The sequence below is a fragment of the Lepisma saccharinum genome, chromosome 12 (assembly GCF_977018435.1).
Source record: "Lepisma saccharinum chromosome 12, izLepSacc3.1, whole genome shotgun sequence".
Lineage (NCBI taxonomy): Eukaryota > Metazoa > Arthropoda > Insecta > Zygentoma > Lepismatidae > Lepisma > Lepisma saccharinum.
The window spans coordinates 44056934-44083832 of record NC_139240.1 but is presented as its reverse complement, the minus strand read 5'-3'; the positions used below and the strand labels follow the sequence as shown (position 1 = coordinate 44083832).

Here is a 26899-nt window from a genome sequence, read left to right as displayed (position 1 = left end):
ACCGAGACTCCAACACTACCATTATGTCATGTCAGCTGTATGGTGCAGGTAACCTACACGTTGACGCACTGGTGCCGTTTTCGCGACGGCGCGGAACACGTACGCGCAGCCCCGACACAACTAAATCGCACTTTAACTTCGTGGCAAACCACTGCACGTTGCGCCTCCGCCGGGAATCGAACCTGGGACTCCTTGATTCACGTAATAACACTACCCTAGAGTTACAAAGCGGTTAATAGCAGCCGTAAAATGTTAGGATAAAACGCTTCCCACAGAGCGGTTAAGGATGAAGGAACAATGCAAGAAAAAGTGAGAGGGTGGGGGGGAAGATATGTAACGTCTCGCTAATAGAACAGCTAATAGATAAAAATTGACTGCTATAGTGTACGCACATGTCCAGGGTACCAGCCGCAGCACGGCGTCTGCTGGGTTGTGGAGTTGATGTTCGCTTCCATGGTCGAACTGCGACCAGTCACACACACTAAGCCCTACGCTTTTGCAAAAGTGGGGCACATGTTAACGACCTGGCGGTCCGGGGGAGAGGGGGAGGAAGGGGGGGGAGAGCGGGGCGGGAGAGAAAAGGCGAGTGCAATGTCCTGCGCAATCCTATTGCTAGCGCAGAAACTATGCACTAATACCAGAGTCGCCGTTAGATGAACAACAACACTTTCCCTTGCCAGGGAACCCGTGATCGGAACATACGTCATTGAGTCGGTCTCCCCCTCCCCCCCCCTTCACTACGATTGCAACCGGGCTGGTCTGTGTGTGTGTGTGTGTGCAGGCTCGGCTCGAACCTTTCACCAGTAACACCGATTCGAGAGAAAACGCAATGGGACCTGGAAAAGACAGTCGCAGTAGTTGGGGGGGGGGGGAGGGGAGCTGCAACACTGCTCCATTCTGCACTGGCTTTTACCGCGACGGGGATACTTCAATTTTTCCGGTAAAGAAGCCGACTGGATTGATTCTTGTAAGGAAAACTGCCTTACTAATCTCAACACTTGTGATTGATTGATTTTGTTTATCTTTTCTTAGCTGAAGATTCGAACCCAGGACCCCTGGCTTCGTAGCGCGGCTCCACAGTTGTGCTTTTTCCCTCATGATTTCAACACGAATTCTTCAGTTCCAAATCCGGGAAATGAATTAAAATGGTCGAACAATAGATGGAGCCAGCCTCGCGCTAGGATTTTGAGTCGCAATTGAAGTAAAACATTAGCCCAAAATTTTCGTTTGTTGACGCTCCTAAATTCCGTTTCCTCAGATTGAATTGACGACACTATAAAAGCAATGCACAGGTATTTCATAGGGAAAATATAGCTCCCGTTTCTTTAGTAGTCGCTACTATATTTGACTAATTTTTCTACTTGTACACAAGCTAGGTGAACAGGATCAGTAGGGGAGACATGTTAACCCCTGACCTGCACGCCACTGAACAGAAGTGACAAGAACCAAAAGTAAATACCTTCAAAAGGTAAGCAATCATATGTACTGTTTCTGTCTAATCTACTCTCTGAGTAAAGATGATACGACATAATATGGGCCGATCGCCAGTTCCCTCTTCACGCAGTGCGATGCTCTTTTGTTACAATAACCCAGAAGCTTTCTTGAAGGCAGTTTTTTCTCATAATGTGGCATGTCCCCTTCGCTGTTACGCCTACAGATTGGCGCAAATCAATTCCCCTAGCCGACTCCAGTGTTCGAGTCTCTCCCAGGGCACAGGGCAAAATGTTCCAATGTGCTTCTTCTTTCATCTGTCCATGTAATCATTATTCATCCTCATCGTCGTGATTAACCTACAGAGGTAGAAAAGTCAACAATAAATAACCCTTCTAAATAAATAAAGCAGATTCGCTTGAATATTATTCCCGGGTATCTTCAGTAATGACCATATGTACAGGGTGGGTCCAAAGTAGATATGAAGAATGTAGTATGAGATAATGGTAATAAATAATGATATTAAAGTAGTAAATAATGGGTGTGTTTCATTCTTATTTATAACATTTAAATTGATTTTATGAAGATTTCATTCATGGTTCTTCCCAGATATTGACATTTAGTTAGTTTAATATTTTGGCCCACCCTGACTCTGTACGTGTGTGTGTGCAAGAGCCTTCCTGGTGGTGTAGTGGAAACATCGTCGCTTGTAATCGAGGAGTCCCGGGTTCGATACCCGGTGGAGGGAGACAGTGGTTCGGATCCCACTTTAAACTGTTAGCCTACATGTGCATAAAGTGGACTTAAATCAACAACATGTATACGTATATAGACAAGACTATGCAAAATGGACACTAAACATCAAAATATGCCTTTGCAGGTATTATAAAAACGCTGTAGCAATGAAAAAAAGACGCAAATATTCCCACCTTACTAATGACATTTCAAGTGATTTAAAAGATAAAGGAACATGTGAAAAATGTCTGCAACCTGAACACTGAGTTGTTGCTTTTTAGCACTTACATTCAACATGGCGATGGATTTACAATGACAGTCACTGTTTCCAGTTTTCTTTTATTTCCACCAGTTCTTCAGCTCATTACGAGAAAACACGCAATACTTGCTCCGCACATGTCCTTGACCCACATTATGGAGCACATGTGAGCCTCCTGCGCATCGTATGTTATTGTTTTCCCCCAGAAAAGCAGAAAACACTGCCCCGCCTGACGCATCAAGACAGTCAGTCTTTTCCGCGTCGGTGAGACGACGTTGTGGGCTACATTCCAAATCCGCTTGGGCCTTTGGGGTCAATGGCCTAGTGACGGCAGAATTTTTCAGGTGGCTCCACTTCTTTTTTATTTCCTTTTTTCCTTCTCTCGTTCTTAATTGATACAGTTACTTTGGCGTGGGAGGTTGTAGGCCCTATTTTCTTGTCCTTGTTCCCCCCTCCACACGTTTCTGTTCGCATCTTAGCTGTTACGTCAGCGACGTAACTCCATCGAGGTTTGGGAACAGACTCCTGTCATTTGCTCAAGTGGCAACTCACAGTCAACTAGCCGTCCTACTTACGACCCGTAAACAGCCTGTTTCAAGTCGAGAGTATTCTGTGGGCAACCGCAAGGTAATTTATTCTGAGGACGGTGCATAACTCTTCTGTTGAGTGATCTAATGCTCAGGAATTGGTGCAAAGATTGACAAGTTGAGAAAATGAACTGTTCCACATTACAAATGATGAAGGCCTGTTGCCATGTCAAATTTATATCAGTGCGAATACCGACAACCAGGCCCGGCTTTATATATGTGGAGGCCAGGGTTAAAACATCACTACAGCAGTGGCGCATACAGAGGATTTCAGTTGGGTATCTCACCTTACCGAGAATCAATTCCAAACGTCACTAATGCCTCCCCGATGGCTTAGTGGTAACGTCGTCGCCTTGTAATGAAATGGTCCCGGTTTCGAAACCCGATGGAAGCACATAGTGGTTCAGATCCCACTTTAAATTGTAGGTCCAGTCCCGATTAGCCTTCTATGCATAAAGTGGACCAAGCAAACCAAAACGATGAAACACTATAGCAGGAAACAACTATTCTACAGGGGTTCCGTGTTCGAATCCCGGCCTAGGCATGGGTGTTTGTGAGTGACCATTCATCAATTTCATCACATCATCATTCATCCCCATCTTCGCCAATTAGGTAAAAAACGGCACAAAAAGCGAAGCAAAATAAACTAAATCAAATCAAAATAACTATATTATAGAGATCAGCGTTTTTTTCTTAATGGGAGTCCAGAGCCGGAATTCATGGTTATTGATTGATTGATTGATTTGGTGTTTAAGTCCACTTTGTGCACAGTAGGGCTAATCGGGACTGGACCTACAGTTTAAAGTGGGATCCGAACCACTATGTAGCTCCACCGGGTATCGAATCCGGGACCTCTTGATTACAAGGCGACGACGCTACCACTGCGCCATCGGGGAGGCCCAATTCATAGTTATTGTTGTATGTCGATATCATCCTAATTACTCCCATTGTCACGGTAAACTGAACGATCAGATAGGAGAAGTAAAATGAACAAGCAAACAAACAAAAACCCATTCTCTGCAGTGGTCTCGGGTTCGATCCTCTTTTAAGGCATCTTGCAGAGTGATTCGGTTCCAAATTCAAATTGTAGGTCCAGTTTCGATTAGCCTACCAGGAACAAAAGTGGGCTTAAATCCAACTTTAAAAAGTATTCTCAATCGCAATCGCCCCTCCTCGTGGATTCGTACCTGCGATACAAGCAGTTTAGACCGTATACAATTGTACTTATTACTGTTATGTCACATAGGTAGATATTTCTGACACTTTTTACCACATTACTTTATGTCCCCTTTAGACGAATTTCCAGATGAAGGCCCAGGACTATAGCCCCGCAAGCCCCCATCTGCATCTTGGAAATACTATTTAAGAAGATTAAAGTTTAACACTGATCTAGAGACAAATGCTGAAACTTGGTGGTTTAGATATATTGGTTGACAATATATGATAAAAGAACAAAAAAGATCTATCATAGTGCAAGGACTGACAACTGAATTAAAACTAGTGAAATCCCAAACACCTTAATTCTATTAAATTTGCTATTGCTTTAAAATTGGTTGATGCTGAAAATTATAACTTATAATTTATAATTAATTACGATAAAACTGGTGGAATACAATCACTAACTGTGCTAATACGTTTAAACTGATTAAATCACTGTCAACTTGAAACTCACGAGCTGTGCGATTACGTTAAAACTGATGTAATCAGAATCACTGACAACTCAAACCCATCAAATCTGATACTACATTAACACTGGCAGATTTAAAAGAACCTGACAACTACATAAAAAATTATTAGATTGCTGACAACAGAATTCAATTAACTCCTGTATTGCATCAAAACTGGCTAACGCAAAAACTTACAATCGAATACCATTTGTTTCGAAATTGCACTCAAATTAGTGAGAATGCGTACAGCTGACGCTCAAGTCGGTACTCATCGACCATGTTATCAAAAATATGAACCTGCCACGTTTTAGTTAATCAACAAGTTGTGCCCTCAACTTCCTGCCAATGCGGAAAAGCTTTGCGTTCATTAATCACTTCTTTCTTCAATGCTATTTTCGGCGACAACATCGTGATATTTTACATAAAAATTTGCAACGCGCAAAAATCCCATTTCCGATATCCATATCAACGCTAATTTCTGAATATAAAACTACAATTGTGTGGATCTTGTATAGATTTGCCGGGAAACATAACATTACAATGTAAATATTCATAACCCCAAGAATAAACGATACCAAGATAAACCACAAAATCTCACTATACCTTAGGAACAGAATGGTCTATAATTCTGCAAAAGTGACAGCGGAGAATATAATTTCTTGAGGAAAGTGAATAAACATACAGATCACTGTGCTTGGAACAAGGACAATAAAATCAGTACTCATCACCATTGGCTAGAAATCGTTTAAAAGCGGTGTGAGCCAATAAAAGAAGATGAAGAAGGTAATACTTTTGTATATGATTCTACACGGGTCTTACTTATCGCACAACACTTTAGCAACCTTGTGTTCTGACGTCACGGGAGTAAGCTTTTTAATTTTAGGCTAGATGCCTGCGTCGTCAGGTTAGGCTAGCTAGGCTTGGTTCTCTTAGCCTAAATAATCATTTTCCAGTGAATTTAGGCTATGCTAATAGAACCAAACCTAAGAGACCTAACCTAACCTCGTAGGCATTCCTCGTCTGACGTCAGAACACAAGGTAGCAAAAGTGTTGTGCGACAATGAAGACCCATTCTACACATCCTGGTATTTCAACAGGGGATTCATGTTGAGCTGTGCTCTGCGCAATTTTAACGATGCAGGTACTTGAACCTTGAAGGTAACTCGGTTCGTTTCCGGAGATAGTACGTACTCTTCGCGGAATGAGCCAGAAACTTATCGTCCCAGCGTAACTGCAATTACGCAAAAAGTAGGCAAGCGTTTGCTGTAACGTCCTAGGTAATCTAAATGTAACGTCACATGGTGCGTTCCTGACGTCACGTGCGGATATGGTATGAATTAGATTCTAAGAATGCGCGCTTATCATTGAGAAATATCCTTTTATGGCAAGAAAGACTATGCCGAAATAAATGCCACCGTCATCCCGTTCCGTGATATATTTCTTTGCAACATTTCGTCCTCTTTGCTATTACACATTCAAAAGTTGTCCCGAACTGTGACGTATTTCTTTCCTCCTTGCTATCTTGACCACATGTCTGACATGTTAATTATGCTTGCAACAAGGAAGATGTTGCACACGCTGTACAATTATTTCACTGAGTTTCCCCCAAAGTATACACGTTATCAACGATTATGTTTCAATTTTTAAGTTCTACTTGTGCTCGAAGTGAAAATTGCTAGCTGGGGAGATGTTTGCTTGAGCCTTAGGGATAGCTGGGAGATGCTTCTATATATCAACATGGGGGATGCTTTTCCAAACCTACATCCTCCTCACTTAATATTATTATTATTACATATTAATTCCATTATTGTTTAGGTAAGGTAAAGGTAAAAGTTCCCGGTGCATATAGCACCGTGCCATGAAGTCACATTTAGGAGATGTGGGGGTAAGGCCACACACATTCTCAATCTCGGCCATTTTGGAATGTGATGTGATCAGAACCACGCTCCGACCGCCTTTACTCCCCAGGGTTGCTCCCGGGTACCCATTGCTTTGAGGCTGGGTGAGTCCCAGAGCCCTTATTACTTACATTTATTAATCTGATTTTACACGTTGGGGGAGGTCTTGTCTGCTGTGATTGTCATATTTTAATATCAAATTACAACATGGTAAATTTCAGTTACTTTTCAAAGTCCCAGCAACTGTGAGTTACTTTTTGACGAGTAACTCTAACTGTGACTGCGTTACTTTTTGAACCAAATAACCCAGTCACTTTTAAAGAGTAAGTTTCTGAATACTGTGAAGAGGTGAAAAAGAAAAGCTGTAGCAGATGTCGCTCATATAATGAGATACATCTTGATTCTGGAACTGGTGGTTTCACTGTTTCCAAGAATGAGTTTTATAGTTTTACTTTACATTTGTGTAACAATGTTTAGATAACAGTTGCATGTTTTAAAGCATATAATAGGCTTCTTTATCTTTGAATTTTGTATTGATAACTTAAGAAGCACATGCACAAATGTAATCATGAGATATTTTACATTTGTTTAACGTGTGGACAAACTGCATCATTACCTTATAATGTAAAATGGCGCACTGATAGGTAGTGTACTTTTGTTCAAATATCTGTCTAATATTAAACTAACGTAGTACATAGTCTCTGGAGATAAGGATCTGTGTGACATCTTTGATGTCTCAGAAGTAACAATTTGGTTCATTGTATTTGTCAAACGCTCTTATTCGTTATGATTGTTGCGTTTTGTCGCTAGCAGTGACTGCCTTGTTCTTGTTTCGACTTCCAGCTTCGAACTGGAATACACCAGACTGATAACTATGGCTCGGAAGTTGAAGACCTATACATTGCCAAAAAAAGACCTAAAAATATCAAAAAAGGACATAAAAACGGAAAAAGGACGTATAAATGTGATCCAAATTAATTAATAACTTCATTTTAATTACATATTTAATGAATAAAAAAAATAAACAATTCTGGTGGTATGGAACCAGTGATGTGCGTCTACGCGTAAACAACGATAGTCTACATTCTACACGTAGACTACTTCATACACGTAGATTACGTAATCTATATAAACAACATGGCGAAAGGTGATAACTTAGCAAAGGGCGCCGTGGAAGTAAAAGAAAATTATACTGCATATCAGTTGCTGATGTGCGAGAGGAACTTTTCATACTCTTTCTTACAAATTCGAACAATTTCTCATCTAGGAAGAAACCTAATATAGGAAATATTCTAGTGTTTGATGGGAAAAAGACCACTCTTGCCTCACGACTGCCATCTGTTGTTGTTTTTTGCATATTATTTATCTTCTTCCATAGTTGGTAATAAAAGAGAAGTTGTAAATAGGATTCTTTTCATTTCGTTAGGAACCAATATAGTTGAAAATGTCACTTTCCTTTCATGAAACCCTTGAAAATTAATTTTAATGCACTTTAGATTGTCTACGTAGTCTATGTAAACTACAACCGAATGTAATCTACGCGTACATTACGTGTAGAAAACGCATGTAGACGTAAACATATAGTCTGCGGCACATCACTGTATGGAACACACAGTGCGAAAAAACTGAAAGGTTCAAAACAAAAGAAAGTTGCCACTTACAGCGCGACCTTCCAGACAAGTTACGGTTAAAGGTCGTTGTACCGTACCTGCTTCAGTCGTCCAAAATGTTTTTCTCTCGTTTCAGGGATGGTTCAAATATATTTCTTTCTTTCTATTTCCTTACTATAGAAAGGATGTTTAAGAGGTGGTGAACTGATGATGATTCGAATTGAGAATGGGCAGTAAAAACGTAGTCGAAAGAAGGTGAAGTTGCAAAAAAATGCCGTTAAGACCTAAAAAAAGGCTAAAAAAGGACAAATAAAACCCACCTTTTCCTGGCCTACAATGATCCAAAATGAATATATATTATGTTGGGCCTCGTCTTCGGACACTAGGGGAAAAAAAAGGATTTTTCCTCAACTTCCTAGCCCTACTGATAACTAATACTACAGAGGAGACGATGGAACCATGTAGTACTACCCAAAGCGCCTTGCCTGGTCAGCATGCGAGATTTTTCTCTCCAGCGTGGGTGTCTGTTCTGTCGTGGCCCTGTTACGTTCATCTCAGAAGGCGGACGTGGTCGAGGCAGTGTCTGGTTCTTTATGGGTGTGGACTCGGTGGATTGAGATGAGGATAAGCTCTGACCTGGGCTGTTCTTCCTCGTGCACAACTGGGGCAGACGTTAGCGCGACCCGCTGCTCTTTTCTTTTGAGGTTTTTGGCGAACCGTTACGGCGCCCCCCTCTCCCCCTTCTAGCTTCTTCCTCCTCCAAAAACGATATCTCGGTCCGAAAAAAAGCTTTTATAAAGGGCATGAATATTACGTCATTGGAGTTTACAAGGTCGCATCAGTTGGTTCTTAAATGTACAATGACATCAAAGTGGGCGTGCATTATTGACTTATTGATTGATTGATGTTGTTTATTGTACTTCGCTTCTCTGGCACTTTTGGAAAATCGCGAAGATGAGGATGGTAAAGATGAGATGAATGAAAGGACAATCGCAAACTTATATGGCCAACGCAACACGAGCCCAAAGGAGGGTTATACGGGCCTGAGTCCAGACGCCCGTAAATGCAGGCCAGGATGCATATAAGAGGTCCTGCCTAGAAAACAATATAAACAGATGTTAACGCTCCAGATTTAATACACATCTCATGCATTCATCGCTCTTAACACTGAACGCAACTCAACTGGCGGCTGGGAAACAGCGAATCAGCGATCAGTTGAATTTTCATCGGCTAAGATCGGACATTTTCGAATCACAAGGTACCGAACGTTGTTCGCGGGAGGAAACAAATGAGCGTTGGGTACACCACATATTGCCAAACGTACCGTAAAGGGAGAAAGAGTCTTCTCGGGCAACGGTATTGTCAGACCAGAATCAGTGGGGGTTGATGGTACAATTGCACACGCGCCAGTGTTGCCACATGAAGGGAATTTCCCTTTTGGAGGGAAATTCGGACCGAAATTTTAGCCAAGAGGGAAAAGGGAATTTCGATGAAAAATATCACAATTTCAGGGAAATTTTAAGACATCTGACTACATTATTACAGTTTATGTTAAGTTCCAGTTTCAAATTCACATTTTCATTTTTTCTGTTCTTTTGTCTGCTCCCTTGAATATAGCCTGTATGTGTTTATATCACTTTTCTACACCTTCGATGAGGATTAACGATTAAATGGATTGCTGACCAGGATCCAAATCTGGTACATCTGCTCAGGAAGCGAGGTGATATGTATGTAAAAAATTTAACATTTTTTTATTCACACGGACATGGACCAACGGAAATACTACTACTGTTTCCACCACCACCACCACCACTAATAATAATAATAATTACAACTAGTGCTACTACCACTACTAATACTTATTATTATCATTATTATTGTATGATTTGCTTAGGTGAAGGGAAAAATTGGTTCAAAAAGGGAAATTTTGCCCCTTCGAAAGGGAAATTGTGTCCTCATATTATGGCAACACTGACACGCGCTCCTGAACGATGAAGTTTCCGGAAGGACCACCCACAGATCGGAATGCAGGCGGACACACAGTCATAGAAAGACAACTGGCAAAAACAGAAGTACGCTTGGCAACGTTGCTTCGGGAGAGCGATGTGATGCCTTAAGCATTTACTTCGCAACTGAGTTTGTTGACACCCATTGGACCACACCCCACCCCGAAAATGATTGGGGGACAGAACGCGCCAGAAATAGCCATCAAGGTCAACCGCCAGTTGGAGTTGCGATCAGTATAGTAATGTAACAGTTTGTCTAACTACACAGCAGTTTTGCGTTGTGGTAACTTCGTTGTCTTGCAAGCAAAGGGTTACGGGTTCGATACCCGGTGGAGGCACATAGTGGTTCGGATCGCACTATAAACTGTAGGTCCAGTCCCGATTAACCTACCTGTTCATAAAGTGGGCTTAAAAGAACTCAAACACAGCAGTTTTGCACCCACAACCTTTAAAAACGGGCGTTCAACTCCCGAAAAACATTATGAAAAGAAAAATTGAGTTCACAATCTCTCTCTCTTTCCTTTAGGAAAATGATACGCTTGTTATAAATCCACTTAATGCTCACAGAGACTCCGTACTGGATCTACAGCTTAAAAGGGGGATGCGAAATACCGTGGAATGTGTCTGCCTGGTTCGAATCCGGCATCCCTCAATTACAAGGCTACAGCGGTACGACTACGCCCTCAGTTCTTCACGGATTTGACTTTGTTATTAATCATGGCTTTACTGCTACTTTTGATTAATCGCGACGATGAGGATGAGTGATGAAACTGATGAACGAACACTCGCAAAGAACACCCAGGCCGGGATTCGAACCCGTAGCGCACCGTGCTAACTACTTCGTCACGGAGATCGGTTCTTCACGGAAATGAAGTACAAAAGGATATGGGTTCTGGCCTTCAGTGTGTTCTTGAAATTGTGGAATTTCATTTAACCCACAGCGAACACGAAACAGCTTGATTACATTGACAGACCCCTTAAATATTATCCCAACGGAAGGTCTTGGCCTTCAACGTCACCGGGTTTGCAAAAACGTAAAATTCATACACTAAAGGACCGTTTAAGAAAGTGGGGATGTTTGTGGTTTGCTCTTCTGCGAGGGAAAGTTGACGAGTGTCTCGAAATGAAGCAGTAGGATTGAATGATTTGATTTACTTACTTCGCTTTTCTGCCACTTTTGGCCAATCGCGACGATGAATGATATGATGAAATTGATCAAGGGACACCCGCAAAGAACACCCATACGCATGCCAGGATTCGAACCCGAGATGCCAGAGCAGGCCCCCGTGGTGGAGTGGTTAGCACATCGCGCTACGACGCCAGTGGTCTCGGGTTCGAATCCCGGCCTGGGCATGGATGTTTGTGTGTGTCCATTCATCAATTTCATCCTATCATCACTCAACGCAAATTAGCCAAAAGTAGCACAAAAAGCGAAGTAAAATAAAGCAAATCAATCAATGAAACCGAGACCCCAGAGAAACAGTAGGAAAAGACGTAGTGGAATTTGAATCTACCGCCAAACCCCTTTAAGACAGGCTGCCAGCATCGCACAACCATTTGGCACATTGTATATGACTCTGTGGACAACCGTTGCTCTCGAAACTCCAGGATGGAAACACTGACAAAACAACCAACCTTCAGCATGAGTCTGGAGATAACCACGCTTACTCTTTTCCACGCTAGTTTTCTCTGCACTAAAATATTTTTAAAGCATTGGAAAAAAATATAACCCCTTGATGTTATGCAATACGCCAATGCGCTATGTGTGTTTGGTTGCCTGCCCGTCAGGATAAGTTGCTCCGAATTTCCCGCGGCCTATCTTTGAGGCTTCCCCGCCAAACCTGCAGTTCTCCTAACTGGTAAGAACCAATCAGGCACCACTGTTGCCACAACTTGCCAAGCAGTGCTTTGACAGTCACTCTTAGCTGCATGGTGTCTGACACCAACCCGCTTGCTGGAAACAGAATGTGTAGCAGTTTATGTGACATGAAAATTCTGTTACTATTGTTTTCTTGATGATTGCGGCAGATAGAGCGTCACCATCCGGGGCCAAGGGGACTCTAGTCCACCGTAAAATATTGTTAGGTCACTCTCCTGCCTCAAGGAGTACCCATGAGAAATTTTCAGAATTATGTAAAGCAAAGAAGCACATGCACACATGAGGAGAAACAGAGGGAGAGAAAGAATGGAGAAACCGAAAAAGAAAGGAAGAGAGGGAGAGAATGGGACAGATTAAGTAATGGGAAATGAAAGGCAGAGAGAGAGAGAGAGAGAGAGAGAGAGAGAGAGAGAGAGAGAGAGAATGAAACAGAAAGTAATAGGAGAGAAACAGAAGAAGAAAGGGAGAGAGAAAAAAAGAAAGAATGGGGAAACAGAAAACGGATAGGAAGAGAGAGAGAGGGGGAGAGAGAGTATGAGACAGAGAAAGTAATAGGAAAGGAAAAGAAGAAAGAGAAACAGAGAGAGAGACAGAGAATGAGACAAAGAATGTAATAGGAGAGAAACAGAAGAAGTAAGAAACTGAGAGAGACGTAAAGAAATACAAGATGAAGGAACGAAAAAGGAAAACAGAGGAAGTGGCTTCCAGCAGCTTATTTGTTCTAAATCCAGTGATCTTACTTCAGCCACGAGAGTTACACAATTGACATTAGCACTACTGCTACAAGATCAGTCCAACAGTTATGTTGGTGGAGCTATACAAGATGCATTGTACAAGTAATTGTATCGTATGATGGTGCCTTTCTACCATTTCTCAGTAATCGCGGCGACGAGGATGAAATGGTGCTTGCGTCGACTTCGGTAGCGGAGTGGTTAGCACAGCGCACTACGACGCCAGGGGTTCAATTTCACCAAATCAACCCTCATCTTCGCTATTATCCAAAAGTGGTAGAAAAGCCAAGTAAAAAAAATCAATCAGTCAATCAAATGGTGCTTGCATAAATTTCAAGAAAGGGCACTCACAAATAAACAACAACCATTGCCAAGCCGAGACTCGTACCTAGCAGCGAGGTCATGATGCTATCAAGCCGGCTAGTATAATCTGAGTCTGAGTTTGTTTTAAGTCCACCTTATGCACAGATAGGCAAATAGGGATGGGACCTACAGTTTAAAGTAGGATCTGAACCACCGTGTGCCTCTGAACCCGGGACCCCTTGAATAGTGACCAGTGATGTGCCGTACACTATAAGTTTACGTCTACATGCGTTGTCTACACGTAGATTACATTGGGTTGTAGTTTACATAGACTACGTACACAATCTAAATTGCATTAAAATTAATTTTCAAGGCTTTCAACTATATTGGTTCCTAACGAACTGAAAGTTATCCAATTTACAACAAAATTTCTCTTCTCTTCTATCATCAACTATGGTAGAAGATAAATAGTATGCAAAAAAGAAAACAGATGGCAGTCGTGAGGCAAAGTTAGTCTTTTCCCCATAAAACACTAGAATATTTCCTATGTTAGGTTTTTTCCTAGATGAGAAATTGTTCGAATTTGGAAGGGGGCGTATGAAAAGTTCTCCTCGCACATCAGCAACTGATACGCAGTATAATTTTATTATAATTTAACGACGCCCTTTGCTAAGTTATCACCTTTTGCCATGTTGTTTACATAGATTACGTAATCTACGTGTATATAATAGTCTACGTGTAGAATGTAGACTATCGTTGTTTACGGGTAGACGCACATCACTGGTGACTAGTAGAAGATTGCGATCTGAACCCACTGCCGGCACGCCACTGTTGTACCGAAATGAAACCCAAAAAAATAACGGTTTTTATTGCGCTGATCAACAATAGATGGCAGGAGTGTTCGAGAACACTTCCTTGAACACACTTTATCCAGCGTGACGTCCTAGAAGACCGCATTCCGAATTTAACACAGCCCGTAAATCATCGGCGCTTTTCTGGAAAACTCAATTCCCAAGACGGATGCGCGGGCCCCCAGCCTTAACCCTGAAAACCCTACACGTCCGCAGGTACAGTAGTTTATGTAACGGTCAAGTCAAACTATTCTCTCGCCGTTGTAGGAAATTATGCAGTAACATTATTCGCTAAGTGGGATGTGGTGATGTAACCTGCGTTCAGATTTTTGTTTCTTTTTTTTTTCTCAAAATATCCCCTCCCTTTTTCTTTTCATCTGAGTGGGTCGCTCTTCCCACGAGAAGCATCACGCTTCTTTAAAGATGTGGTCACGGGCACTTGGGCGCTAGGAACTCCGGTCCAGAGGGAGAAGATGGCCGCAGTGTTGCCATGACCATGAAAGAAAAAATACCTAAAACTAAACCAAAGCCGTGTTATCCCAATCAGAATAAATTGGTAGCCCATTCCTTCTATTAAACACTGAATCCTGCCCGTTCGTCACTTCTGTTAGCTCGTTCATTTTGGGACGCTGACGTCAAGCTGGCCCCCTTTTTTCAAACCCTATCCCGAAAACCGTGTTAGCCCAACCAGAAATAATTGGTAGCCCATTACTTGTATTCAACAGAGAATACAGCCCATTTATTTGTAGGGCTGGCGTCAAGTTGGTCCTCCATTTTTTGAAACCGAATATCCCGACAACGGTGTTAGCCTAATGAAAAATAATTGTTAGCCCATTTTTCCCATTACATTTAGATTTTGGCCCAATATTAGTTTCATCTAGCCCACTTGGGCAACTTTACATACACATCGAACGGAAGGGTGTAGAAGAGCCATTGTGGCTAACAAAAGTACAAGGACATTAATATTTATTGTGTTTGATTAAACTTGCATCTGCGTTTCTTCCATTCATGATATCCTGCACAATATTGCATTTCTCACATACATGGCTATTTAATAAATAATGTGTGCACTACTCTTCCTGGTACAATAGTTTACGTGAGCCCAGGCTGACTTTACATCCCGCCCTTTTTTCTTAGTGTAGTTTCTAATACTGCTTCTATTTTTATATTACACTTGCAGGATGACATTTTCACTAACCTCTTGGCGATTTGAAGTTTGAGCAACTTCGATTCATTTTGGAATTTGTTTTTTCGCTTTTCGATCACTTCAGGTCAGTAGCCTGATAGATTTCGTTTTACTTCGCTTTTCTGCAACTTTGGGCTAGGGATGGCCAAACGGATCCGGATCCGAGAGTTTCGTATCTCAATACCATTATAATATTACCACACCTTAGTCCTACAAGAATTTTTTTCAAGTGTTGTTCCTAAAATACTTGGCTACGCATCGGCTAACACACTCGTGCACAAATGTCCGAAGTGATTTTGTAAATGCCATTGAAACGAATATGTATTCATTCGAATGTATTGGAAATGAAAACACACATAAATGTGAGACATTCCATTCCAGGATGAAACCTTTAACACATATAACAAGATAGAAATGTTATACAAAAATTATACAATTGTTCTACAGTTACAGTTTTACAAATTAAAATAAAACATTATAATATATGCAGTGTTAAATAATTACAAAGTGTAAGAATAACAAGGGAGGTTATCTAAGTGTCCCCCTTCGATTTCCATGAAACTTGGCAGTATAGTGGGGCCCAAAGGAAGAATTACGTGTTTTTTTGTTTCAGCTAAAAAACTGTTTTAGGGGGCAAAACCCCCTCAAATGTCAAGATGAGGACAAATTGAAGTGAGGATCTGACCCCTGTGTCTTTCCGATTTCCATGAAACTTGGCAGGTGTATAGTGGGGCCCAATGGAAGAAATACGTGTTTTTTTGTTTCAGATAAAAAACGGTTTTAGGGGGCAAAACCCCCTCAAATGTCAAGATGAGGACAAATTGAAGTGAGGATCTGACCCCTGTGCCCCTCCCATTTTCATAAAACTTGGCAGGTGTATAGTGGGGCCCAATGGAAAATATAAGTGTTTTTTTTTTGTGTTTTGTTTGAGGGCAAAACCCCCTCAAATGTCAAGATGAGGACAAATTGAAGTGAGGATCGGACCCCTGTGTCCCCCTCCGATTTCCATGATACTTGGTAGGTGTGTGTATAAACGGGCCCAAATGAAGAAATACGTGTTTTTTTTTGTTTCGGCTAAAAAACGATTTTAGGGGGCAACCCCCCCCCCCTCAAATGTAAATATGAGGACAAATTTAAGTGGGCATTTGATTTGTGTGTCCTCCTCCTATTTCCATGAAACTTGGCAGGTGTATAGTGGGCCCCAAAGGAAGAAATACATGTTTTTTTTTGTTTAAGCTAAAAAACGGTTTTACAGTGCGAAACCCACTGAATTGTCAAGATGAGGACAAATTGAAGTGGGGATCTGACCCCTGTGTCCCCCTCAGATTTCCATGAAACTTGGCAGGTGTGTGTATAAACGGGCCCAAATGAAGAAATACGTGTTTTTTTGTTTCGGAAAAAAATTTGTTCTAGGGGGCAAAATCCCCTCAAATGTCAAGGTGAGGACAAATTGAAGTAAGGATCTGACCCCTGTGTTCCCCTCCGATTTTCATGAAACTTCGCAGGTGTATAGAGGGGCCCAAAGGAAGAAATACGTGTTTTTTTTGTTTCGGCTAAAATACTGTTTTAGGGGGCAAAACCCGCCTCAAATGTCAAGATGAGGACAAATTGCCGTGGGAATCATCTGACCCCTGTGTCCCCCTCCGATTCCCATGAAATTTGACAGGTGTATAGTAAGTAAGTGTATTAATTAATTACAAATCGCGCAAGCGAGCATACACACTATATATATATGTGTGTGTATGTATATTATATATATATGTATATTAGCAGGTAACAATATGTTATAAGCACATTCTTACTTTCCAAAGAAGCGCATGTGGGATGGCAAAACGGATCCGGATCCGAAAATTCCGGATCCGAAAAATTTTAGGATCCGGAACCAACCGGATCCGGATTTCGGATCCGCCAGGATCCGGATCTGGCCACCCCTACTTTGGGCTAATTTGCGAAAATGGGGATGAGTGATGACATGATGAAATTGATGAATGGTCACTCACAAACATCCATGCCCAGACAGGGATTCAAACTCGGGACCCCTGGCGTCGTAGCGCGCTGTGCTAACCACTCCGCCGTGGAGTCTTGCTTCAGGGCAGTAACGTACGCAAGATTTGTTTCGAAGAGGGCTGGCATTGTAAAGACGGATATTACATAGGGAGGGGAGGGGGATAAGATACACTACAAAATATTTTGTAATTACTATTCTTAACCTTCGTTTTAAAAGTTTTTTCTATCATTTGAAAATTTTGCTGTTCTTAAAATTTCGTGAGGGGCTGTAGCCCCATCAGCTCCCCCTTGCGTACGCCAGTGCTTAAGGTCAGTCGCGATGTGATGAATGACGTAAAGCGGCTCCGGGGCTCACCCAGCCTCAAATCAATGGGTACCTGGGGGCAACCCTAGGGGGTACAGGCGGCCGGAGCGCGGTGTTGATCACATCACTTCCAAAGTGACCTAGATCGAGAATATGTGGGTCCCTACCCCCACACCTCCTACATGTGCCTTCATGGAATGGTGCTATATGCACAGGGAACTTTACCTTTTACCTTAATGGGAAATCAACTCCATGCTTCAAAGCGCGTTACTCTAAACACTCAGCCACGGAGGCCGTTAAATTGGAAATATTAATTCGTCCTCCATGACAAAGTAATAGTTAAAACTATAAACTTATAATTAACAAGTTTCGGGTTCCTTTGTCTGTGTGAGGGAATTTAAAATAAACTTCTTCGAATAATAGCTTTGGTTCCCAAACTTGTTTGTTTCACGGCACCCTAGGTGTTTGTTTCCGCGGCGCCCAAGTCTGAATGTAGGCAGGCCTCTCTAACACTTCCAACGCTTAGTTAAAGTGGTCAGGTTGTTTGCCTTAAGTTAAAAAATAAACACATACTTCAAATTCAGAAACATTTTATGTGCAAAAAGTAGTAAAACCATGTAAGACTAACAAGTAAGTGTCATTTCAGTGAAAATGTTGGATTTTTAATTTGCTTTCTTTTATACTTTATTTGTTAACAGATGTAAGCATAGGCGCCGCGGGGCACATTTTGGGAACCACTGGCTTAAGAGAATTAGACGTACTACCAAAGTTCAAAAATTCCCTGCAACACTGAGATTTTTTAAACTTTTTCCCCACGGCATAAAAAAACGTTTCCAGTGGCAACACTGGATCAGTAGGCATTATAAAGGTCAGTCAACCGCGGCAATACGAGGAAAACTAACTTTCAATCATGTAATGAAAGGAGGGGTGGCAAGGGGAGTGGGGATTCTTGGAAGTAAAGCAGCGCATTGGGGGCTGATGCTGATGAATAATGAAGGGAGCTGCAGGGAGGATACGAGACAACGAAGAGGAATGCATACAATAAAACATATTTATTCGATTTTTGTTATGCGTTTAAGGTATATGCAGTGTTGCCAGACCTGGAAGAAAATATTTGTTGCAGTTTGATGAACGCCTTGTCCTCTTGTGCTGAGACCCTTTTTCCAATCATGTATCTCCTGCCATTTATCGCGCATCGCGGTACGACGACAGGGATCGCTGGTTCCTTCATCATCGTCATCATATCATGACTCATCTCATCACCTGCTCACAACTGAATTTTTTCGGAGATTTGCCCCAATGTATATATTCTTGTTTATCAGTCTACCTTTGTGATATACGCGATGCATAAATTACTTCAATATTTAACGTAATGATCAGCGATGACAACGATCTGTTTACCTTTGGAGAGACGTTTAGACTAGGCAACGTTGCACGGTTGACGTTTTAATATCGTGTACAGGAACCAGCGATTCTTTGCCTCCACTAGCATTCCTTTTCTCGTATGTGGCAACAGCATAATCTGACTTAATTCGTAGCGATTGAGCTCTAACGCTGGTGCGTATTTTAATAACGACTACAAACGTAAACAATGTGTATACTTACATGATCAAATCAACAATATGAATAACAGTACCGCGTCAAGTCTTTGGAAACATGGTTTGAGTGTCAACAATATTTACTTACAATACATGTTTTTATTTAGTAACGTTTAATATCTGAAAGAAGCACATGAATCTACAGAGGACGTATTGCACAACTAGTGTCATCTAGTGGTAAACTATAGAACTAACAAAAGCGCAGCGGTGAATTTAATTTCAGGCAGGAGAGACGGAACATCAGGGCATTGGCACAAAGTGCTTACCGGTCAAGCATTGAAAAACCGCCCCCTTGATAATAAAAATAATTAGATCATGTCACAAGAGATGTCAGAACATGTCCTAATGACCTGCCATTAACTTTCCGCCAGCCTGAATCATCATTAACCGATGCAAACTCGGAGTTCAGGAGTTCGTTTCTCAGGGATCTGGTTTCCGGAGCAGAATTAGGTCAACTTAGCTCCAGAACGCGGTCGAAGACTGGAATGAGTTGCCATTTATAAGGTCTATGGTTGGAGTTCTCAATATTGCAACATGGCTTTCTACAGGCTGTTTTGTAGTTACAGTATCTTACGTGACACAAAATATTCACTTACTGCATATCTGGCTTTAAACATTTTTGTAGACTAGCCAGGCCATTTTGAATAATTCCATGTGCTCTTGTTGAAGACAATATGGCCGTCTACATTTTTTGGCACCAGTTTTGTCTTCCAGCTAGCTAGAGTAGGTGATAACTTTATGAATTGTAACTACGGTGCGGATTTAGAGGCAGTAAAACTTATGAAATAGGTATGTAAGTAGGTACCAAAAATAATGAAAATAGGCACTGTAAAATTTTTACAGACACCGAAATGTGAAATGAACATGAACTGTACTTAATTTTCTTGCACACATATTGATTTGAATTCTATGCATTATTTGTGTGTTACTTTTCCGTTACTCTTGGCTAATCGCGAGGGTGATGATGAATAGTTGTTAAATTAAATGCATTGATATATATATATATATATATATAATATATATAATTTGTATTCATGTCCAGATATTATTAGAATGATTAAATCAAGAAGACTTAGGTGAGCAGGCCATGTGGCACGAATGGGAGAGGAAAGAGGAGTTTACAGGATTCTTGTTGGGAAACCTGATGGTAAGAGACCTGTAGGAAGGCCAAGACGAAGATGGAGGGACAGCGTTGAGATGGACCTAAAGAAAATCGGTAGGGATGGAAAAGAGTATATAGATCTTGCTCAGGATAGGGACAGATGGAAGGCCTGTGTTGCTGCAGCCATGAACCTTCGGGTTAAGAAGGCTAGAGAGTTAGTTAGTTATATATATATATATACATACACATATATATACATACACACACACACACACACACACACATATATATATATATATATATATATATATATATATATATATATATATATATAAACACGTGTTAGTATCTGGGAAGTAGGGTGTTCATGGCACTAAAATAAAACATTATTATAATTATTATTATGTTGAAATAATAACAGGGACAACCCTTTGAGGAAGAAACCCAAAATCAAAATCACTTCCATCTAGTATACCCCGATAAATGGAGTGTTTCAGGCTAACGAGGCTCTGGTGTCTGAACCTACACTCAGTATAATCCTTTGTAGGGCCGAGTATCCTGTATGTGCTGAACGCCCCTTTACAGCCTGTTATGCTAGCTAAGGAGTTTAGTCCTCAGAGAAACATGATGATAGCTATGGTAAGGGGGCTTCACCCTTTATGTCGTGATGGGTGTAAATAGCGCAAGTGTTGACGCATCCAAACTTGTAATTTCTATCATTCAATAACAGTATGGTTATCAGTAGACCTCAGTTATAGAAACACAATAATAATTCAACTTTACGCTCGATTTTCGCGTGAGAAGCAGAGGGACGTAACGTCAATTTATCAAATTTACGGGAGAGAAGAAATAATGTATTTTTAGGAATAAATCTAACTCTAAAAAAGATACGTGACTCCATTAGTGATGGAGATAAGTGACTCTAATAACAAATCCAAAATTCATTACTTTTCTTCGCCTTTGCTTCCTTTTTTAACTTTCATTTAATCATCCCGTACTTAGGTATAGTTGGGAATTAAGAAAATATATATATTTTTATTCAATGAAAAACCGCTACGACAAGCCCAGTTAAGATGAAAACTGAAGCTGCACTTTAACAAGAGTTTAATTATTTTGTATTTAATTATTATTTATTTTAATTGTCATTAATGCATGTAAAAATGTATGCTTCAGACCTCATCCTGAATGGGGAATGGCCACAATATTTTGTTCAATATTTATACAAAGCTCCAAGCATACAAGAATTCAATTCTTAAGAAAAAGAATTTAACAAATCTTAACCACAACTCAATACAATTTTAGTTTTCTAAATATTCAATTTTATCAAATCCAAGTACAGGTTCGTAACAATATAAATTCACTATACTGTAAAAGAAAATGGCAAAATATTCTTGACCACAAGCATAATTTCTTGATTTTTCCTTGACTGTTTCTTGACCTACCTGTTGACTTCTTGACTTTTTATTGACCTACCTGTTGATTTCTTGACTGTTTCTTGAACTACCTGTTGACTTCTTGACTGTTTCTTGAACTACCTGTTGACTTCTTGACTGTTTCTTGAACTACCTGTTGACTTCTTGACTGTTTCTTGAACTACCTGTTGACTTCTTGACTTTTTCTTGACCTACCTGTTGACTTCTTGACTTTTTCCTGACTGGTAGACACCCTGAGAGGAGATAAGTTAAACAAAAACCGAGTTTTGGAGTTGCGTTTCTCTGGTCTCACGTGACGAAATTTAGTCTCATGAAGCTAAAATCCTCCCCTTATTTCTCATAACAAGAGGTAACAGGATTACTACAATAAAAAAAATAAAATAAATAATAAAAAAAACTGAAATTTCAGCAGAAGTGCCAGTGGTTCCAAACCAGTTATACTGCATCCTTCGTCGCGAGTGCATTTAGCAGAAGGAGTCTGGGGCGGAACTTGCCTTCTACCGAGAATTTCGCTCTCCTTCTTCTATATACGGAGCAACAAGACGGACATAAAACGGTGAAAAAGGAACAATGAGCGAGGCAGAACGTCAGGAGTCTTTTACAGTCATAATTGTCCCCCCGAGCGCCACCTATGCACGCAACGAATTATGAACTGCAGCTGGGAGAGTTTACTTAGCGAAACGAAAAAGCTCCGGAGTTGGTTTAACCATGTTTTTGTGAATCTTACGTAGTTGATGTAGTCCCAAATTACCCACAGGGTATATGCTGTTTCATGAAATGTTAAGTGAAGACTAGGGATGGACGATATCGGAAATTTGATATCGCGATATATCGTCAAGAAAATATCGTCACAGACGATACGATACTTTTTCCGTATCGTGTGATATCGGCGATATATTGTCTCTACAATATATATAGCCAAATCATGTCGCTAACACGATATATATCGCTAAAATATCGTGACGATATATCGTCTAGTTGATATCGCCCAGACGATATTTTTTCAATATCGCTATGTATCGTCTGGATCGCCCAACACTAGTTAAGATCATGTTTCTAGAGAGAGAGAGAGAGAGAGAGAGAGAGAGAGAGAGAGAGAGAGAGAGAGAGAGAGAGAAAGAAAGAATCTATATCAATCTCTGTTTCTCTATTTTCTTATCTCCCTTTCTCTCTCTTTCTCGACGACTTCTCTTTCTTTTCTCTAGAAAGACAAAGAGAGAGAGAGAGAGAGAGAGAGAGAGAGAGAGAGAGAGAGAGAGAGAGAAAAGAAAGAATCTATATCAATGTCTGTTTCTCTATCTTCTTATCTCCCTTTCTCTCTCTTTCTCGACGACTTCTCTTTCTTTTCTCTAGAAAGACAAAGAAAGAAAGAAAGAAAGAGAGAGAGAGAGAGAGAGAGAGAGAGAGAGAGAGAGAGAGAAAGAAAGAATCTATATCAATGTCTGTTTCTCTATCTCCCTTTCTCTCTCTTTCTCGACGACTTCTCTTTCTTTTCTCTAGAAAGACAAAGAGAGAGAGAGAGAGAGAGAGAGAGAAAAAAGAAAGAATCTATATCAATGTCTGTTTCTCTATCTTCTTATCTCCCTTTCTCTCTCTTTCTCGACGACTTCTCTTTCTTTTCTCTAGAAAGACAAAGAAAGAAAGAAAGAGAGAGAGAGAGAGAGAGAGAGAGAGAGAGAGAGAGAGAGAAAGAAAGAATCTATATCAATGTCTGTTTCCCTATCTCCCTTTCTCTCTCTTTCTCGACGACTTCTCTTTCTTTTCTCTAGAAAGACAAAGAAAGAAAGAGAGAGATAGAGAAGATAGCTTTCTCTCTCCCTCGTCTCTTTCCTTCTCACTCTTTCTCCTCCCTTTTCTGTCCTCCTCCTCACCTCACTGCCTTCTTCCTTTCTAACACCTTCTTTTCTTTTCTGTTTTATACCTATCTCCCCTTTTATTTATTTACTTATCCTTATGGGAAGCTTTTGCTCTAAATACGGTTGACGGAGTTCGTTCTTAAGTCCACTTTATGCACAGAAAGGCTAATCGGGGCTGGACCTACAGTTTAAAGTCCGAAAACACTGTGAACCTCCACCGCGTATCAAACTAGGAACCCCTTCATTACAACGACCACGTCGTTACCAATACGCCAACGGGGAAGCCTGCTCCAATAGGCGTACAGAGAGGTACATACCAGGAAGAGAAAAAGAAGAAGGAAGAACGTAGGCAATATTAGGAAAGAAAAAAAGAAACTTTATTGACAATTGCGTAAAGTATACATTACGCTGTGCATATTATTAAAATAAATTAATTGATACTAATATATACCTAGGTATATATAGATGTAGATGTAGATTACTATGTATATAATCTCCCTGCATCTTCTTTTATATATCTTGAGAGCCAATGGTCTCGTCAGACACGGGAGGGAATAAGCGACCGGCCAAAGAAAAAACTTCAGAAAACCCAGACTTTTCGCCTCCAGTTGTGGGAGTTTCAAGGAGGGGAAAGCGGTGTTGTTACATGCCTGATTTTTGTCCAGTCGTACACGACACCTTTGGCTGTCAACGTGTACCTTCGCTCGCATTTGAGGGAGAGGCTGGGAATCGGAGACCCATCCGCTTGCTACGCGGCGGCAACCATTAGGATTCGCCGTCCCTGGCCTTGTTGAGGGCGCCACCTGTTTCGAAAACGACTCGAAACGAAAATTTTGGCAACGTTACGAGAATTTCCCCTCACCACGGCAACTGGACCAAGCCGATTGGTTCAGCGGTTCATGTGACCCTCCCTGGCTTTGGACGGAAAAGACAGAAATATAATTTTGAAGTTTGTTCCTTCCCCGAAAAGGCTTTATAAGACCACACTTGGTATTACTTTTAAGATTGTAATTTATCATTATCAATATTGTTACTTCGAATGTATCTCGGGAGGAGGGTCACTTTGTGGTACGCCATTGGTCCTCATGGACTGTACCAATCCTCGCTGTTCATCTAACGGTAGGTGATCAGCATTCCAAAAGTCCCCACTACGAGCATCTGGCAGTTTCATCACACAATTTCTTCCACAATTCTCATTCGGGTAGCCATGATAACGGAACACTCCCTCCTCGAAATCACGCATCAGCAGAAATTGACGTCAGCACCTGGTCATCTGGTTTCGGTCTCTCCAGACACCAGCGCGAACATAGCATATTACCCATTCATGACATACGCCTCTCCACATGTCGATGCTTGCAGGAAATTCTAGTAAAGCTGTCAACACTGTGGGTAAGTGTGTTAGCTGTTGGAAGACCGTCCGTTGTAATGACCTTGAAGAATTTTTTGATGCTGTTTCTTCCCCCCATCTTTTTTTTTCGTCTCGCAAGTCCTACACCTGCATATCTGGATAGCCAACGGGTCGTTGACCGCAATGAGTTCTTTTTTATTTTTTTGGCTCAACAAAAAAGCGAATGAAGCTATTTGAGCCTAGCTGGCTTTAAACACTTTTCCCCCACCCTTTTTTCTTGCGGTTTTCAAGAGTCCCATCGTAACAGTCACTTGCTCGATTTTATAGGTTGAATTGCAGAATGGTCATTAAAGGCATGCAACATGATACGGGGGTGCAGGTGTTCTTGGAGCCCATCGAACCTGCAACAGTTTTTTTTTAGGCCCTAACAACCAACCAAACTTTCCTTACACATGCAGTGAATTCGCACAGTGCCCCCTCCCCCCTCACTCAGACTACGAGAGTAAAAGACAGGAATTTGATGTAAATACAGAAATTCCTTCACGATTTTCCTCGCCAGCATGTCGAGCACGTATCGCGGCGTCCGTTATAGAGCGAGAGATTTCGATTCTTGTCTGAAACTACGACATTACTACGATCCACGGTGCTTAAGGGGAGGGAGGGGGGAGTCTGTCTGCTATGTGGACGAGTCAGAATCGATCATTCATGCCCCGTGCGTCTAATGTTGAAGCTAGTCTTAGATCCTAGAATGGTGTTAGCGAATTGGGCATGAGCACAATGAAAATCAGTGTGTGTTTATAGGTTTTCTCTACAACGTCATACCGAGGATGCGCGGTAAGATGCGCAGTAGCTAGTAACAGAGCCTATATTGCTGATAGCGAATTGCGCTTTGTCCTACTGCGCCTGCGCACTATGAAAGCCGTTGTGTGTGTTTATGAGTTTTCTCTGCAACGTCATACCGAGGATGCGCAGCTAGATGCGCAGTAGCTGGTGTGTATCTAAACACACGATAAAGGGGTCGGTTTACCTCAAAGTAACAAGCACCACACAATCTGGATTTATTTATTTCTCGATATAAAAATGCCATAAAACATCTATTACAAGCTCCATACTGTAAAAAACTCAATCAATTACTATAAACAGCTTTCCATTTTCACGGAATTTTTCAACTTGCCATGTGGTTCATTGACATGCCGACCGACTTCAGGCAACATACGACAGTAAAGAGGGAATATATAGTCGAGGAGGGATATTTCCAATTCCCCAAAGATATGAAATTAGATACATAACATGACATTAAACGTACTAGTTAAAGTCCTCCAAAGAGGATGCTTTTGTAAAGTGTGATAAATAATGACACACGAAGCCTTCCCTACTTACAGGCCAAAGAAGCTCTGCCGTCTGGGCCCCGCTAAGTGCTAAGTAAGGAGATTTTAGTCCTCTCGGATAGTGTAGTTTTAGTTCTTGTTTAGTAGTGAACGAATTAATTAGCTTTAAAAATTGAGTGAGAAATTTTTAACAGGCGTATTTTATTTAATTGTTAGGGATCTGTCCTCAACGTGTAGTCCCGATTCGCCTAATTGCTTATCAGCGCAAAATGTGATGTATGACCTGGCCGCCATTTTAGGCGAAACGAGATATTTCCTTTTGCCTAAAATGGCGGACACCTATCAGATCTGACTGACAGGCGTTGATTAGGCGAAATGGGATCCGATCGTCCTCAATATTGTTTTATTGGGCTTATTCCTTTATTGCGTGACAGGCCAAAACAGCCTATATGCTGATGGTCGAGGGTACGATTCCTGCGCTCGAAATCCCACTTTAAGCTGCAAGAACAGTCGCATAAAGTGAACTTATAAAGTTGCACACGGTTGCTTTTCTTGGGTTCGTTAGGAGAGGAGCAGTCGAAGACGATTTATACAAACCGAGGCCAATCGTGACAAAGAAGAGAAAAAGGGTTCGACGTGAATCATCATTAAAAGCCAACACAATTTCCCAGCGAAGATCGTCAGGGTCAATGTGAGCCATAAATTCCCGTCGGTTTACCTTTCATTTTAGCAACCTTAGAGCTATACTTTGCGTCTGGGAGAAAAGTTGACTCAGTGCAT

At 41.2% G+C, this 26899-nt stretch overlaps 1 protein-coding gene across 5 annotated transcripts in view; it reads right to left on the bottom strand.

The window, feature by feature from the left end:
* The window catches only part of E23 (ABC transporter G family member E23), a 354223-nt gene that overhangs the window by 55825 nt on the left and 271499 nt on the right, over positions 1-26899 (bottom strand). The window contains exon 1 of one of the 5 annotated variants that reach the window (XM_083132234.1): positions 393-482. The exons of the other annotated variants lie outside the window; for them this stretch is intronic. Coding sequence (XP_082988360.1) covers positions 393-394 — 2 coding nt within the window. The 5' untranslated portion in view covers positions 395-482. Of the gene's footprint in view, positions 1-392; positions 483-26899 lie in introns of those variants that run through there. 5 annotated transcript variants of the gene reach the window in all.